Genomic DNA, 18814 nt, shown 5'->3' on the forward strand with positions numbered 1-18814 from the left:
ATCATAAATTGTATGCAATTGTATAAGGCAGTTCTGCAAAAGCAAGTATACTTCACTCAAGAGCGAAACTTTCAAATTCCAAATTAGAATCACAATAGATAGGAGACTTCTAACAAGTAAAATACTGCACCAATTTAAAGACAGCTTTTGCTTTACTGCCACTAGAGGGAGACATAATATTGAATATGTTTTAAAATAGTTCTTTTTTTTTTTTAATAAAAAGATTTCGTGAGAATCAGTTTAATAAGCAGCTTAATAAAATGTGAATTATTTAATCATAAATAGAAATCTGCATAGAATGATTCAATATTTTTACATTAATAAAAATAATCCATACGTCCTGTAAAACAAGAAAATTCTTAATTTTGTTTACTACATAACACATATTAAAAACCCTACATAACAAAATCCTATTTGGCCTCTATTTTCTAACTGCACAGTAACATACCACATTTTCTTGATTGACTCTTCATCCTAAATAATACGTTAAATTTTTCTGAATAACAGCTTAATTGAAAGTATTTCATGCCTAAGACTTAAAATCAATTTTTTTCTTTTATTTTTTAAAAATGTCTTGCAAAGTTTTATGCTTGTTTTATGCTGAATGTGAATGATGGATGTGAAGGAAATGCATAAATGCATTTACATGAGAATATTTTTAATGGAAATATCCCTTTTTGCCACTTCTGAAAGATGACGTATAAAAAAATATGATTAGTAATACGATACTTGTTTCAGAAACATTTTGGTCAGTGAATTTAGATGAAAGAGTATACATGGGAAAAAAACATTGTAATATTTTAAAGTACAGCGAATTCATTTAACTTAGAAATGCCTCTTGATTGAAAACCATTTGCAGTAGTAACCGAAGTTCATAACCCACACTGTTAAATAGAAGAAGAAGAACGGTCCTATTAGAAAATACTGCAGTTAGGTTGTTCCATCTGACAATCACCATAAACCTGGCAAAAGTTGGTGTATTTGTCAGTTCAGGTTCCATTACGAGCCTAAGGCTGATATAGGCATCGATAACTATTCTTATTACCAGTAGCCTTACAGACCTGGGATGCTGCCTTCTCAAAGCCGTCTGGATTCAAAGATGGCATGATATGGATACGTGTGCTGTGGATCAAGTTGATAATAGTTTCATTTCCTTTCTGGTATTCATTACATAGGTACTGAGCCAAGAAGACGAGCAATTCCCTTCCGACAGCTTCATTCCCATGCATATTCCCAACATATTTAAATTCTGGCTCCCCTGCAACAAAAAAGGAAGAACACGTCTTAGAATGACACAGGACAAGGGCTGCAACACACCACGCACCGGAGATGCGGCCATCGCTATTTCTGAGACTGGTCACTGTCTCCCAAGGAAGCTGCAAGCCTCTTTCAGAAAAGCAGACTTAGATTTTTTTTCTAAACTCCAGCTAAACGAACAGCCATCTTCATTCAGCTCTTTGCCAAAAGCAGAGAAAAGACACCACATGCAAACAGAGTACATCAAAATAAATGTGAAGCAGTGCTATTAACATTAGCGCTCTTGGTTTCCAATGTAACCGTTAGCTCAATATTGTAAGAGGATGTCTTGCTTAGGGAGCTTGTAAATATGTAAACTGATGCTCATTTTTCAAGTTCTCCCTGAGGTTAGGTTAAGCTGATCCCACTACAGATGCACTAAACTGCAATTGCCAAAACATTCTCAACAAACAGCTGCTGCTCCCCGCGATCTGGAAGCTCTGCCGCAGCAGTTGCTTTGGATATTCAGGCCAGACTTCCCGAAGCAAGTGCAATAACCTAACTCATAAAAGGGGTAGTTCACGCTGAACTGGAAACAAACATTTCAGTACTGCCCAGGGCTCAATAGTCACATTAGCAGGTCCCTAGATAAGAGGAAGGCACAAGAGCAGCCTTATCGAGGTGTGGGGGATACGTCTTTCAGAAAGCCAACGCTCTAGTTGTAGGGCCCTAGTTCCAGCGATGTGTTAGGATAACTGCTTGTCAGATATCCACACTGAAGAGCACAGCTGTTTTCCGGGTTGTAGCCCTTTTCTTAATCGCTTCTGTTTTAGCTGCAAGTTTTCTGTTAAAAAAGCTTTAATCGAGCATGATGCTAACGATACACTTTGCATATCTTTGAATAGGCTTTGGAACTATCAGAGGGGCAAATCCAAGGCAGGAAGAGTGCAACATGAACAAGGCCTAAATAACTGTTAAGCAAGCACATAGCCCTATCTACTTATGACTCTTCAGTCTGTGCTTGTTAACCTTAATCCAGTGAGAACATGCTGGCAGACAGTGCTATTTATACCATGACTGTTTTCCTTCCAGCTAAGATGTTTTTGTACATGTGAATTAATCTCTAATATTTCTGACACAAAAGGTTTTTTTTTCAGTCATTCATTTTATCCAAAGAGTTTCATCATTGTGACTAAAATCCTCTGTTCCCCATTTTGGTACTGTGCTTCTATTTACTATTTCTTCCTATCTATACCAGAGTATACTAGAGGTCTAGTCAGGTGTAATGAGACCATGCAATCAATCTGATCCCACTAAAAAGGATGGATACTACTTATTAGAATACACAGCACCAAATACTCAATACTCCTGCAAATGTACATTGATATGTCACTCATGGGAAAACGGTTTCATAAGCTAATGGCCAAATCTGTTGCTGTGATAAATATGAACATGGTTAAATTTTGCCTTTTGTGGTTTTCCCTAGGACATGACCAGCAAGCCATGGAGGATAAATCATTTCTCATGATTCCGAGCCCTGTGCATTAATCACCTTTTCTTCCCACTTGAATTTTACAAGCAGGAATTTACAGGAATTTACATTTTACAAAAGAAGGACTAGAAATATGTTTCCCATTAGGTACTACTTACCCCCTGCCCTGAAGACACAGTAGCAGGTTTTAAAAGGGTTTGTGAAAATAAGCACAAACTCTAGAGTGACCAAGAGCACAGCATCATCTATAGCATAAATGCAGTACTACTGGCCCATCTCAAAAGGGTATTGAGAGCTAAAAGGAGTTCAGGAAGAGGTAAAGAGAATCACTAGTAATATGGAAAAAAATCTCCTATGAAAGGAAACTAAACAAATCAGCCCTATTTGCCTTAGAAAGAAGAATTATAAAAGTGAACATTTATGTATTCCATGCATTGTGGCATGGAAGAATCAGTCTAGAATGTAATATTTCTTTATACTACAAAATGAGAGAAGGCAACATTCAGTGAAAGGAAACAACTATAGTTTTCGGACAGATAAAGAAAAAAAAATACATATAACACATTGTATGCTATCATTATAGGAAAACTCTTCCTCCTCGCAGCACTACACCATATCTCTGAGAGAGCAATGGAGCAAAAGAGCCTTCTCACATCTAAGCTTTGCAGCAGCTCCAAGAAAGCAAACTGGATTGGTATTGTTATTTCAGCAGAAACAAATTCATGCTACAAGTAGTCTGCAGAGGGCTTAGCAACTCGCTTATTTTTAGTTGTCCCTTTCTACCATGGGCAAAGTCAGGGAGTCCATTCTAGAAAAAGAGACAATGCTGTTAAGGTTATTAGTTATCCCCATGGTACCGAAAAAGCCGAGGGAGTCCCCTCAGGCTAATATCCACTGATACAATTTTGCAGTTAATGAAGCCATTAATTTGCATTTGCATTTCTGTCTTTCATGCTAGGGTAAATTTTGCAACTCAGGATGTACCTTCTGGAAATCCTTTTGTGAGCTGTTTTTACCTAAATCCTCTCCAATCATCTTTTTCTCTAGGACAATAATGTCTAAGCTGGAGGGCAGACTAACTAAGGCCAACAGAAAATGTCCATTGCACTGTTAGGCTGAGTTAAGCAAGACCAGCGGCCTGCGTTTTAGTGACTGAAGCTGTAATGCAGTTGTAATGCAGTCAGCTTCCTAGGCCCACTATTGCTTCTGAACGAATCGACTCCTTGTCCTCTACTGCGTGGACTAACACGGATATCTCAGGAGCTGAAGATGCCAATCATCCAGTCCTTAAGTCCGCTTAGGTCCATCTAAGAACATGATGACTGAAAGACTACTTCCCACCTTCTCCATTTCAGGGTTCAGTCATTCAACAGCTCCTGCTGGACATCTTTGAAAAGCTTCAGGTTTCTCTGGAAAACAGCCCACCCCGTAGGGAATACAGTCCCCTGTTGCTAGCATGCTACTCAGCAAGAGGAATAGCTGCTCTTCCCATTAATCTTTCATGAGTCATTTAATGAAAACCTTAAACACTCCTCATAGGATTCTCTAACTATAATTTGCTCAAAGGATTTAATTTTTAAGAAAAGACTCTTGTAAATTTCAGTTGGACACAAATGTAATTTTTTTAACGGTTCCTCCAAACCAGTAGAAGTGCTCCTGTTTCACTGCAAAGAATTGAAAGTGGCTTTAAGGGAGAAGCACAAAGATAAACTGTTTTTTCTTGTTTATTCAACCCACCCACACACCCAAAAAAAAAAAAAAAAAAAAAAAAGAAAAAAAAAAAAAAGAAAAGGGTTTACTGGATTCCCAGCGTTCAAGATGTGATAAACAGAAAGGAACATTTCTGTTGACTTAATATTTAAAATTCTTATTTAAGTACCATTATCAATTTTCTAGTAATGCCTTTCTAAAAGATAATCTCTCACTCACAATAAAAAGTATGTTTTGTGTAACAATGAAGGTGACATTTATAAATATTTATATATAATTTGAACCCCAAATTGTCCATTTCTTCCACACGACACAGCTTAACAGTAGATTGGCCCAGAGGTATCTTCAGATTGCTGCGGATGAGTCCCCAGTGTAGCTACTCTGTTGGTTTTAAGTCGGGAGCTGTGTAGATGAATCTGCTGCTTCCCTGTCAGTGCTGGCCAATGTCCCAAGCCCCTGGAAGCCCCCAGAGGAGAGGATCTTAACTGAGGGGAAAAAGGCAATACAGAAAAAAGATGGGAAAAATTAGGCAAGAATATTTTGTAGACGGTTCAGGACAAAATGGCATCTTTTCCCAGGCCCACGCAAAGCCCCCACAATTTATGAGGCTTTTTCTTCTCAAACCCAGATTTTCAAGTACAGGATGTGACTGCTAGTGTTCTGAGTCTAAACGCCCAGGCACAACGCCCTACATATTCAGTCGAGGTTGGGTGTACCTAAAGACTGGCATCACTCAGAGCGAAAGCCTAAGGCGTTTGAAGTCTTTGTGACTCATTCTCCTCATCTGTAAAGAAAATACAGTATTACCTATCATTATGTAGTGCTATAATTACCAGTCTTGATGGTATATATAATTATGGCCTTGATTCAAGACTGGTCCTAAACTGTTTCTGGAAATTTTCATAATTATTTGAACAGTACTGCTTGAAATTAAAGTTAACATTATTAGGTAATCCTGTAAGAGTTATTCAAGAAAACCCTATATGCCATGTAAATCCATCATTATATACATACAATACAGTAATACTATCATCAGCTAAAGGATCAGCTAAAGCTAAAAGGAAATCTGAGGTAGCTCATCTCAAATTCTGATTCTTTTCCTATCAAAACAGCTCACTGTTAGAAATGGTCCAGGTTGACAAATGAACGGGTCTATACTAACATCTTTTGGAGCAAGTCATAAGAAATTAAATACAACAATCAAGTCTGTAAATATCTTAATTCCTCTGGTGAAGTGTAAGCCATTGCACCATTACTGCTTCTAAAAGGCTTTTACATCCTCCTAGATTGACTCCGTGGTACATTAGAAGTTGATAAATGATTGAGGAAAAAATATTTTAAAATATCGCTTTTCTGGTGACAAACTGACAAACATAGTGAAATGTTACTATTCGCTTCTGCCGTTACTGTCAGCTAAGGCCTTTTGTAGTTTCCTAGAAACAGAACGGACATGATTAATATTAGACAGATTGTTCAATTAAAGGTAACTAACCACTGCCATTTTCAGGTCAGGCTGCACCTCTTCTGCTAAATTAAAAGGTATGTTAAAACACATTTGATTTGTAAGGACAGTGATTTTCTAAACTATAGCTACAAAAAGTTTAGCAGCTACTAATAATATACTATGAGTCTAAGTAATGTCGATGAATCAAGATAACGTCATTGCACTCGGCATGCTCTAACATTAACTAGTTAACATGAAAATGCATAATAGGTCAGTCATGGAAGTCACAGCCATATGGAAGAAAAAATAACTGCTGGGAAGTTTAAGTGCTTAATGAACTGTTCTGCAAACAACCTGAAATACCCTTAAAAAATGGAGTCCTTCTTCTGTTTTCCTGCATTTCTTATGGAAAAGCAAGCAGTGTTTCTGTAAGAGACTTTGTGTTTCTGATTACTTACAGTTGCCTGTCATTTTTAAATATGGAAACCAGTAAAATGTTCATGTAGATACACAGTATTGAAAATCCCAGAACTCCTGCTGCCAAGAATTTCATTAATATAAATGTGTTTGGGGACTTTCATATGCTCTACAATTTTGTCAGTAGTTCAAAGAGAAAGAAATTCTCCAGAGACTACATGGCAGGCCAAGGACTATGAAATGAATTTCTCCTTGGATTATGAAAAAAATGAGAGAGGGAAAGAAGGAATAAATGAAGAGGTGAGATAAGAAAGAGTGAGAGAGTTATAACATTTAGATTTCTGTCACCCTGGAAACTAAACATAGGCAACCTGCCTTAACAGTATTTCAATGGAAACGCTGATCTCTCTGACTTGTGTGAATGCAGTGTTGAAAGACAGAGCTGCAATGCAGTGTTAGTTTCTAAATCCTTATACGGGTCTTACATAAATTTAGGATGGAATTTACAAATATATAGTGTTGGTCTAACGCTGCTCGAAGAGAAACTAATAGAAGTTTAACAGCTGGCTTTAATGGAAGCAGAAATAGGTCAACACTCAAGGCTTTAAAAAAATCCACGTCTTTCACATTCTTGCTGTTAACTGCTAGAGAACTCCCGGAGAAGAAAATAGGAGGAACAGAAATTCAAGGAAGTTTTAGCAAGCTCCTGCTTTAAAACAAAGTCATACATATATCTTTCATGGCCTTGATTCAAGACTGGTCCCAAACTGTTTCTGGAAATTTTCATAATTATTTGAACAGTACTGCTTGAAATTAAAGTTAACAACAAACTCAGTGCAGTGTATTAAACCAGGAGTGAAACCTCATGAAGAACAGCTATGTTTCTGCTGCCCTTTTAACATGGCATTGTTAAAATAACTGACATTTATAAATTCGGATATGACCTCTGTTCTACTGAGTACAAAGACTGTCAGTTGGGTTTTGAAACGGGATCTAATGTCCTTGCCTTGGAAAGTAAATACTCCAGAAAGATTACCTCATTCTCACGACTGTCATTTCCACCACAAAGGTTCTGTGCGGCTTGATGCTTTCTTCAGATTTCAAACAACCCACTCTCAACCCAGTAGTTACAGGACTTGGTAGAGCCTCCCACAAGAAGTGGGCAAAGCATCTGCTCTGTTTGGTGAGCCTCCAGGCATGGCTCTTTCCTGGCACGTTCCAGTACTGATCTTCCTTCAGCATCCTGTGCCTACACTGAAGTGTGCATTAGTTACACCAAATTAGGTGTACGGGGTAAAGCCCACTTATTTTAGTAGATGACAGAATACAGTTTTCTGTCTATTAGATCGTTGTTATTGCAGATGAACTGGTGAGGCTGTGTATCTGAAATAATGATGATTCTTTAGATAATAAAGAATTTATAAAGTAAATCAAATTTACTTATTTAGTCAAAACCCTCAATTTAATAAGGAACACCAAAATGCGATATGCATGAAGCCCTGACTTCTTAGAAAAATGAGAAATTATGTAAATAAGTTTAAAAGTAGTCTTTGAAGTTCCAAACAGATTTAAAAAATCAAAAATTTAGAAGTAGCAAATACCTATTTATACAACCAGATCAATCAGGTAGGTTTTACATCGAATTTTTCATGCTCTAGGAAAAATCAGTTAGACTCTGCATTTATCAATTTTCTTTATATTTTTACAAGGGCAGGTATTGTTAGCTCAGCATTGAAGATGAGGTTAGTGGGAAAACAAAATATTAAATGACTTGTCCTGAAGCACCTATACCAGTCAGTGGCAGCGTATGGAACATGCCCAGTCTTTTCATCTCCCATGTTTTTGCTGTCACTGGTAGGACAAAAAATGAACCCAAACACACCCTGGGATTCTTTGCAAAGGACATGGGAAGTTCAGAGATGACACAAGCAACTCTCCACGTATCCCTTGGGACACCGGCTGCAGAATACTACGGCTTCTGTTCATCCTTCCCACTGTGCTCAGCAAAATAGTGAATTTTGCTATTTATATATGTGTGTGACCAAGTGAATTTTCATTTCAAAAACGTTGGCTATATCCCTCCAATTTTCGTTGGTGCATAGAGCAAAGATACTTCTTTAATCAGTCAATTTATCGTGAAAATAGACCTTTTGATGAAGAGAAACTTTATCTATAATTTATATGTGTTTTTATGATAGTTCTTTCTTGAGTTCATTTGATAAGCTTTATCTCTTCAGCAAAACATATAATCAGCCTTTTCACTTCACCGACGGAAGAATCTGCCAGCTGTCACAGTAGTTTGAAAGGACTGAGTTTGCCTATTTCATTCCTTTTGCATTAAATAAATATATGGGAAATTTCAAAGCTAAACTAGTTCAAATGCCAGTTACAAGCAGGTAACACAGTTGGGACTTGGGGGTCTCCTTTGTTCTCATCCTGATTTTGCAAAGGGAAGAAATGAAAGTGTAGACTGGCCCATTTTTATCCAGAGCCCAGTCTGAAGTCAAAGAGGTAGGCAGAAATGCCAGACAAAGACGGCAAAGAAACAGAAGTAGCTCTCTCTTTTTTACTGGAAGAAAACAAAAAAATAAAGGAAAGGGGGGGGGGGGAGATTATTTTGCTGTATACAGTAGTTTTTGCAGTATTCAGGTCTAGTGCAAGTTCACCGTGCAGCTTCTCCAAGCCACACAGGTGGCCAGGAGGACCAAAGCGCCAGAAGCAGCCCACTGCTGGGCGACCGCCAGGCCAGCGCGCACGGGGACTGGTTCTGCAGCAGTGCCCAGGGCAGCAAGCAAATGTGAAGGAGGAGGAGCAGGGAGTAAAGTCAGGCCACGATTCATCCCCTGGGGTGTCATGTCCCCGTACTCGCGGGGAGGCCTTGCTTTCAGGAAGAAAGCAAGCTGGGGCAGCTTTCAGGGCTGTGTCACCTTGGGCCCCGAGCCTCACCGCGGTGTGATGCATGTGTAAGGAAAGTGCCTTCAGAGCACTCAGAGTCATCGGCCATAACTCCTCATATTTTCTCTTATTTATGACATAAAAAGGTTGTAACCTCCATCAGGAGGACATTCTGGGTCCTTGGAAACACATTCTTTGAGTTTAAGGATAAAGGAGTAGCTGTAATAAAAAGCCATTTCCTGTCCTCAAACTTCCTTGATCTCCAAGAGTCGTTCTCCGGCACCGCAATGGCACTCGTTACCCCACTGACGCTGCACATACCGGACCCTCCTGCTTTTTGAGCAATGGAACATTATTTTATTCCACGACTGTTTTGTCACGAAGGTGTGACAAAATCTGTGGGCGTTGCAGACTTGTGATTCAGTTAGATGATGCTCAAGTGCATTGGCCATTGCTAACAGATGGAGAGGGATAAATGTCCTCATAAATACAGGTCTGTAACAAGCCCTCCACACTCACACCACGCAGACAACTCATTACAGAATAAGAGTGGCTTTGGCTTTAATGTATTTGTTTAGCTCTCCTCACTTAGATGAGCCCTAGTATTTACTGATCTTTGCTTCTCAGATAATAGGCTAGGAAGTTTACAGAAAAATTTATAATGCGCCCTTTTGCAATCAATTACAGGAAGAAAGGAGTGGGCAACAAAAGCTTTTTACGCTGTTAAACTGCTCCTTTCTGGAAAATAAAATATGAAAGGTTGATTTGTGATGGCTAAGAGAGGCCATCTCTTAGCCTTATGTCTGCACATAAATGACTTGATTTATTTCTGTATCCTCAGAAATTAAGAAATACTCAGTTAACTTCTTTCATTCCTAGTGCTATTTTAGTATCACCTTTTTGATATGAAGGAAAAGAATTTTAAAACTGAGCACTCCCTTCTTTTAGAAGTTAACTATTTTTTTCAGGAAACAGCAGCAGCACTGTGGGCTTAAAAACCAGGTAAACTAGGTGAAGTCAAGAAGTGATTTACTGTGATCTCTTCTCTTGCTCCACTTCATCTCCAGCCTGATTTTAGCAGCTAATATTCTCTTAGGTTTCTCCATTTAAGGTATGAATGCTATATGATAACCAACTAACTAATTGAAACTTGATCACCTTTGTTCTTGATATAACAACTATTAAATTGGGTCAGTGTGAAGTAGAAAAAGAGGTACCTGGGTATCAAAATGATCCAGATTCATAATCCAGCAACACTGCATCTCCACATAGCCTGGCTATACAACATTGCAACACAGAGCTTTTCAATTAAATATTAAACGTTACTTAAAATAAGTATCATACCTTTTAATTAAGATTTATTCATTCAGGGAGAAATGCAGACCTGAAGGCTTAGAGGGATCCATCTCACAGACTCACACAATGCTTCACATACATGTCTGACATACAGATACTCTTTATAAAATGTCCCCCATATCATCTCTAACATTGAAAATGAAAGAAGTTGGGTATTCTTAGGCAGTGTAAGGGAGAAGCAGCTAAACTGATGCAAAGGCTAATAAATTCAAGCTTGATGCGTAAGATGAGTCATGTAACAGTTTGTTGACTCAAGAATAATGATGTCAAATGGCTGAACCAGGCAAACCCTTTGTCTCAATAGCAGAGGAAAGTGGAGCCAAAATGCTTTCCGGAGACATTTTGAGCTTGGATGAGGTAGCTTGAGACAAAAAGACAAAAAACATACACCAAAAAAAAGACACTGACCTCAAAACCACAATCTACAGAACAGCTATCCAGCTGTGAGACACAGAACAGCCTTCCTAAGAAAGAAACAAATGCTTAACAAAAATTTTGTAACAGCTTTTATGTCTGCTCAGGGATACACGTTCTGGTGTCCTAAAAACAGACATAAAATTTTGATATCGTCATCAGCTTTCCCCAGAGTTTCCACCGGGTTTGCCTTCTGAAGAGGAGTAAGACAGTTCTGCATTAAGAGAAGAGGGCCAGGTAACTGTTGGCCACATGGTCTACAGTCAAGGACAACAGAAATCACAATCCTGTTCCTGAACGGCAGTTAAAAGTGCAGCAAGCGAACCAGCAGCTGAGCAACTAGAAATTTTATAATGAGCTCTATATATGGCAATAGAGCTTTGTGCAATTTAATATAAAATAAACCTACCTAGGATTTATTCTTCTAAGTGCAGGCAAGCTTAAAGGTTATTTAAAAATAACATGACAAGTTCTTTACAGAAGGTTGAATAATAGTTACTTCCTCCAATTATACCACCTGTGCCTCCATTACACCAAGTACATCAAAGTGCAACCATGAGCAGGACCAGAAACTGAGCAGCTCCTTCTAGTACTGTCTCTTTTATTTTTCTTCCTCGGAGTAATACAAAAAGCTACAGCAAATCCATTTTGGTGTGGTCTCTTTCATCCCACTTGAAATTTTCTTTCTCTTTTGTGTTAGTAGCAGTACATGAGAGGCCCTTTCTTGCAGGAGGAAACATCATGTCAGTGAAATTACACTTTTCTTGTCCGTTATCTAAGGGCAAATTCTTTCATCAATAAGAACAGAGGGAATTTTGTTACCGATATCAGTGGTACCAAGCTTTGGTCTGAGCACGTTCCCCATGCGTGCTGCATAGGCATTTATATTTAAAGAAAAGGTAATAAGACACCAGCTGAAATACTTTGTTATACTTCAGCAATTCAGTCCAATAGTGAAGCAGTAAAAATAAGAGGAGAATTGAGACCTACCTTCCAAATCTGTAGCATGGTATGTAAATTTTATGCAGGTGTAAAAGACTAGGGAGGTATAATGAAGAAGAAAATGAGGTCTAGCGCTTTTTTAAAAGCCAATTTCATGCATTTTGTGCCTCTGTTTATCAACAAATATTAAATATTCTGAGATGGTTGAAATTATGTATGAATTTCTCATAGCTAGTGTATCATTCTTAATGGCTCCACACAAAGTAGCTAGCTAACTAGGCAGCGCACAGAGGAGAGCATAACACAGACCAAAGGCATCTCTCCCACAAAGCACTATAGTAGTATTTTTTTGAGGTTACAGGCATTTGGGGCTTTTCGGGCTGAAGAAAAATCCCATGGAAAGCAGACCTATTCGCTGAAACTACTAACTTAAATGAAAACTGAAGCTTTCACTGAAAAGTTATTTTGAAGGAAATTTTCTCTTTGTCCTGTTATTTTAATTAAGTAATATCTCTAGGAGATTACTATTAAGAAATAGCTCTAGGACACAAAAATATTTTGTATGTGCAGAAGAGAAATAGTACGAAATCTAAGATTTTGAACCATCTCTGTTTAACATCAGTCTTTCTTTTTCACATTTTGGAACACTATTATCAATTGCCTCTTCGCAGAGAAGAGCAAAGAGAATAAATAGGACACATCTCAGAAATCTGAGTGGAAAATGCTAGACAGAACCAGGACACAAAGAAAATCATTTGTTAATCTGGAACTTGAACCATCACTTGAATGCTCAGACAAATTAATCTAGCAGGTGGTTAACTAATCATTGAAGCAAAGTAGAAATGTACCCAAACAATTCCTTCACCCCCCCCCCCCAAAAGAAAAGAAAAAAGTAGAAGAATGGGGCAAAAATCCTATCTGGAAATGAGAAAAGGAGAATTTGCAGACAAAGTAAATCTGCTGTGGTACCCAAAAAGTCCCAGAAATGCACACATCTGTACAATACACAGACGCACACAGTTTATCATTTACAAAATCACCTGATCAGCATACAGCTGTGGAAATTGGCTCCCACTTGGCTCTTTAACTACTGTTCTTGCAGATGTTTACCACCATAAATTGCTGGGCTCGTGTCAGGACCAGGCTTCCCCACTTTTTTCTGGAGAGCTGCAATTTTACCTACCTTCTAGATCAAACTCACCTTACGAAGAGACACAAGATAATGATGAATCATTCTTGATGAACTGATGGATCATTCTTATCTTTGTTTTTTCTTGAAGTACTCCCTTTTTTTTTTTTTTCTTCTTTAATCTTCGGACTACACCTCTGCCTACACCTGCAGCCCTTGTATCAGAGGACTAGGCTGCTACAGACACAGTTGCAAGAGAAGCATTCAAGGACATTGCACTTCCTAATGAAGGAAAAAGCAAGTCCAGGAAATAATTAGTCCAGTCAAAGAGGAGGAAAGATGTGCTGCCTGATCCAATACACATTCGACTATGTCTTAAGACCTCTTAAGTTTTGTCAAAAAGTACTGAGTAGCGTGGATGGAAAATCCTTTCCCGGCTGCGTTTGCAAGCGCTTCCCCATTACTCTGTGTGTGTGAGAGACGTATAGACCCACAAGCACCCGCAGATGTCCCTCACTGCAAGACTTGGACCCTACGGAGGTCATCGCCAGGTCATGAAAATATTTTTCATGGTTCTGTTAACTTCTTAGATTTAAAACACACTTCTATGCCTAAATAAAGGAATAGCATTTGCAGATATTCAAAAATGTATGAAAAAAAGGACAGATTTGGCACAGTTCACAAACAAAATCGAGACCACATGACTCCAAGGGAGAAATAAATTGAACCTTCTAGGAAGCAACCCAATATTCTCCGCTGTTATTAAAATGCTTACACCTTATGATCCAGTGATTCACTCTCATTTAATCACATAGTATGAAAGAAAATCCTTTTCTAGCAAATGAATATATTTTTTCATTAAAAGACAATCTTAAGACTGCTTGGATTGTTTTATAAAATATTAGCAATCTATTCTTTGCCATGTTTTCTGTTTCTTTTTCTTTTAATATGCATTTTACTTAAACTTCTCTTTCATCCTGAATTTGATTTTTATGATTACAGCCGTGATGACTGCCAAAAGCAGGTTTCAGTACATATTTTCCAGCTGTCTGCTAACCAATGAAAAAGAAAAATATAGTTGCAAAACATAAAGTGAGTAAAAAATGAGTTCAGATTACGGGAACATAGAAATGTGAAGGTAAGGGGTCAGAAAACTACCAAATTTTTCGTTAAAGATTGCACTTAATGAAAGGCAAAAAAAATCTGGGAAGAGGAGCATATAAAACTCACAGGCTACTAGTCTAGTAGATAAGGACGATACTTATCAATTTTACTCTTCTCCCCAAAATATCCCAGCAATATTTTTCCTGATAAGGCTCTTTTTCTAACCATAAAGGCCATAGCTATACCTCTACAATAAAGACATTCTCTCTTTCATTTTAACTTTACTAGTAGCAAAAACTATCATTGAAATTACACTGAGAGTTCAGCTTTTATCCTCTTGTCCATTTATTTAGATCTCAAACAAGTAAAGTATATCAAAAACATGCTTAGCTTTAGCATAGTAGCTAAGAGGGATTAGTCTGGAACTTAACGTCAGGCACGTGCTCAGGATTTTGCAGGAGGAAACCTTGTGGTCTTATGCAAAAGCAACAAAGTCAAGAAGAGATTTTCCACTGACTCCTCTGAGTTCTGGATCAAGTCCTTATTTCCGAAAGTTTCTTTCCAGATGTGTTTTTTTCCATATTTGGGTTCTGTCCAAATTTAATTTCACCTTTTTTGTTTTCTATCAAGATCTTTCTGCCTATTTATAAATACAGTTCCTACCGAGACAGCAATTTTAAGATATTTTCTTTGCATACACGTAACTCAGAAAACAAATTAATTTTTCTTGATGAAATTCTTCAGGTGGCTTGTTTTAACTGAGGATTTCTCTTCAAACTGGTTATAAAACAATGGATTCATAAAAAGCTTGAAAACTCCATTTTGCAATACGCAATATGAAATTCAGAATAATGATACTATTTTGCGAAGCTGCTGAGATAGGTGCATTGAAAATATTAGTGTAAGGCATATGGGGGTAGTGAGGTGTTGTTTCACTGTAAACTCTGCAGACACAAACATTTGGGAATTAATTATAGAAAAGAACAATGAGTTCAGTACACAAATTAGAACATTAAGCTTGGAGGTTTTCTTCTTTTGCTTAAAAAAGAGAGAGAAAGGAAAATTACATGTATAATATTATACTATTGCTATGCTAAGACAACTACTTCAAAACCTCCAAAGGCAGAGGATTACAGTTTTTCACAGAAAGAAGACAAAGTTCCTGCTAGGGACAGGGCCATACAGGAATAAATGTGTGCTAGGTTTGCAGAACAACCTTCACATCCCCTCGCTGGATGTATCAAGTCTACTAGCATAATTTCATGAAAGTAACTAACTCAAAACCAAACCTTGCTCATAAAATATTTCACATTATGAACTACATTGTTTTCACACTGCACACTATTCAGAAGGCCCCGGAGGATCCAAATAATCAACTCACAGTGTTAAAAGAAGCAGGATATGGGGTAAAATTATGTCTTTTATGGCAAGGAAAAGCAAAACAAGCAAGAACTTCATGCACCATAAGAGTTTCTTGATTAGAAGCTGACCCCAGACTTTCATGTTGTTCTATCAGGAGCGTATAACCAGACTAAAACATAACACTGCTTAATGTAGGAAACTGGAATTTACCGACCTTTCCAAGTTATGTATTCATGCCTGTTATGAGCAGTTCATGCTTTGGTTCACAGCTCTTTCCAGGCAAGAATACAGTAATTTAACAGACTGACCAGATGTTTTTCCTACAAAGAAAAAACTGCTCTTTTAGATTACTTGTCTCCTAGTAGTCTATACAAATACGAAAAGATCCACATAGCTTATTTTATTGATCGTTAAGTGATAGGCACTTTTAAAAACATCTGTCTGAGCCAACAGCACCTCTTTATCTATGTGTACACAAAGAACTTGGTTTGAAAATTTGCTCGGTGGACAATAAAAGTGATCAGTAGTGTCCCAAAGGTACAAATTAATATTTTAATGTTTACTGATATTTTGGCAGTTACTTTCTCAACAGCAACAAAATCAGGTACCAATCCAAAATGATGCTCCAAGCCTTTAGAAGTGGACTCAAAGAAACCTCCAAATAGGCAGAGTGGGCAACATTTAGCTGAAATAGCCAATTAAATATGAATACATTTTTCTTAAAGAAGAGTTCATCTGGCCGTCTGATGAAAAAAAATGAAGAAACAGAAGTTTGCTTAAGAAAAGTAAGCATATCCAACATGAAATTTAGTTCACTGTGTAACCAGTATGAAATTAAGCACATACCATTAGGGGAGCAAATACCTAGCAGACACTACTCATTACACAGTATGTGTTCCTATATATAACATTTCCACTAACTAAAATTTAAAGGTGTCTTTATAATATTTTCTGAAAGTTTAGGGAGGTGTGCTGTGTAATTCTTTCTTCATGGATTTTCACTACTGAAATATGCTAACAGATGTCATTTTGATAGCACTTGATGTGCATGAGAGAAAGCAGGATGACATGTGATGTTCAGCTGCTGTTTACTTTCCTTGGGCTTTATAGCTAATATGCTCCTATTTAAAGGAAGAAAGGAAATGTGCTGTCTTATGGGTTTATTTTAGGACTTCTGAATTGTGATTACACCCACAGAAATCCATTTATGGAGGAAAATGCAGGTAGTGGAAAAGAATGTCATATCAAGTGAATATAACATCTTTCCAGGTAACTCAGATAAAACTAGGGAATACTCTGTTTTCATCATGCCCTTCATATGGAGTTTCACTTAAATCCCAGAAGTCTCAACACACAAGTAAAGTGAGAGACAAGTAGATTTTTTCCTAAGTGAAGACGCCAAAGAAGCTGGCAAAGTCTATGTTGATATTGTATATATCCCTTCTGCTAGGAGAAGGGTCTGCTTTAAAGTATCTTTCTGTGTTTATTCATGCATTTAACCTTCGAGCCCTTCTGACACCCTTTGTAGACTATTCTCCGGTCTGACTGTGCTTCCAGGATTTTTTTTTTTTTTAATCACTTTGACCACCATAAGCAATTCTTTTCACTTAGCTACTTGGTGCTTGTGTCAGTTCATAGCGTTCTCCTTTCCACTTTCTTTCACTTCTCCTTTAAATCGTACTTTGCCGAACATCCACCTGTGTTACACGAGCACAAGAAGGACATAAGAGCACAGCAGCGGGGTCTGCACCGCTTTCGCAGCTCTGCTCTAGCTCTGAATCAAGGTTTCAGGGGCGAAGCCATTTCAGGCTGGCATGGCCACGCTGCTTGAAGGAGTACAACTCAAGCACAACACCACAGACATTGCTGGAGTTAGCTAGTGCGCCCCAGAGAAGTCTCCAAAAGGCAACAGTCACAACTGGGTGAAATTCTGGAGCTTGACAGCATAGCATTACCACCAGAAAAGTGGACTTGTTCCTCATCATCTCCCACAGCAGCTTATAAGGATTGAATCCCCCTTCTCAAGCAAAGCTTTTAGGATTTTTTCCTCAATTCCATTTCTCTTGCACACTGGAACTCCTAGCTAGGGCTGGATGAAGCTCCTATGAGTGAACAACTTCAGAGATTGTAATCATCCTGGAGTCAGCATCCAAACACCTATCAAAGGAAAAGGAGTATACTGCAGTGACTTAATTTTTAACCTGGATCCGCCTGTTAATCTCATCAGTGAGAGAGTAAATGATGATATTCAAATTCATCATAATAATTCACAGATGTATCTTTCTTTGTATGGAAATCACAGGTTATTGTTGGAACCTGCAAACTCAAAAAGTAGTTCTGGCTTCTTGAAAAGCTAGGATCATTAATTCTTTTACACTTTTAACACTCTGCAGAACATGGAAACGTCTCAGCACATCTGAGATTTGCCCAAACAGTGTCAAACGAGCTCAGTTCATGTTATGCACCAAATTGTCTATGAATTAAAGGAGAAAGACCATTGCCTAAAGTAATCAGATTCCATTTTAAGACAGCGCTTCAACCTATTTCTGATAGCAAGCACAAAAGCAGTCTGAAGTCACTGCAGAGAAGAGTTCGCACAGGAATTACTATATTGGTTCAGACCAGTGATTGTTGGGTTTAGTGTTTTTGCCTTTTTTAAAAAAAAAAAAAAAAAAAAAAAAAAAAAAAAAAAAGCTTCAGTATCCAGTTTCTAATAGAAGGAATGAGCAGACGTTGGAAAGGTGCAAATACTCTACATATCAAGCACCTAAACACACATGTTAAGAAGCATATGGATAAAGAAGTATGGGAAGAGAAATACTTTTTTTTTTAGCCAGTCCTTCTTACCTGTCATTCTAGCAGTACTGTAAAACTACACATTGGTTCTAAATGAAAAATAAACATAACAGTGATGGACGCAGCTTATTTTGCGGCGCAGTAAAACACAGAACTAGCACACTATTGTTCTAATGAGCAAGCATATAACACAGATGTGTCTTCCATAAATAATTCACTCCAAAACCAAACAATGTATCTTCAGTGACTTTACAAATTTCAGAACATTAAAGAGTTAAGACAGATTCCCCTCAGAGCATATTTTCTATATTAAATGTATTTTCTTCTGTTAAATATATGAAATTTAGTTTTCACTTTGGCATCAATATTTTATGTTTGGGGATACTGAACCCTGAACCTGCCCTATTTTGCTGGCACAAGTTCATAATACTTTTTCTGTTTGTTTTGTTTTGCACAAACCCTGAGGTAGGTAGCCCACAAAGACCATAGTGATCTACTCAATTATTCTGGAAGCAGA

The 18814-nt window shown here is 37.8% G+C and overlaps 1 protein-coding gene across 1 annotated transcript in view; it reads right to left on the reverse strand.

Annotated features, from left to right (window-relative positions):
- CPE (carboxypeptidase E) overlaps nt 1–18814 on the reverse strand; it is a 58820-nt gene that overhangs the window by 15899 nt on the left and 24107 nt on the right. Inside the window, exon 2 of the mRNA XM_062574937.1 lies at nt 1062–1258. Within this exon, the coding sequence (XP_062430921.1) occupies nt 1062–1258 (197 nt within the window). The remainder of the gene's footprint in view (nt 1–1061; nt 1259–18814) is intronic.

This window comes from Rhea pennata, chromosome 4 (genome assembly GCF_028389875.1).
Source record: "Rhea pennata isolate bPtePen1 chromosome 4, bPtePen1.pri, whole genome shotgun sequence".
Classification (NCBI taxonomy): domain Eukaryota; kingdom Metazoa; phylum Chordata; class Aves; order Rheiformes; family Rheidae; genus Rhea; species Rhea pennata.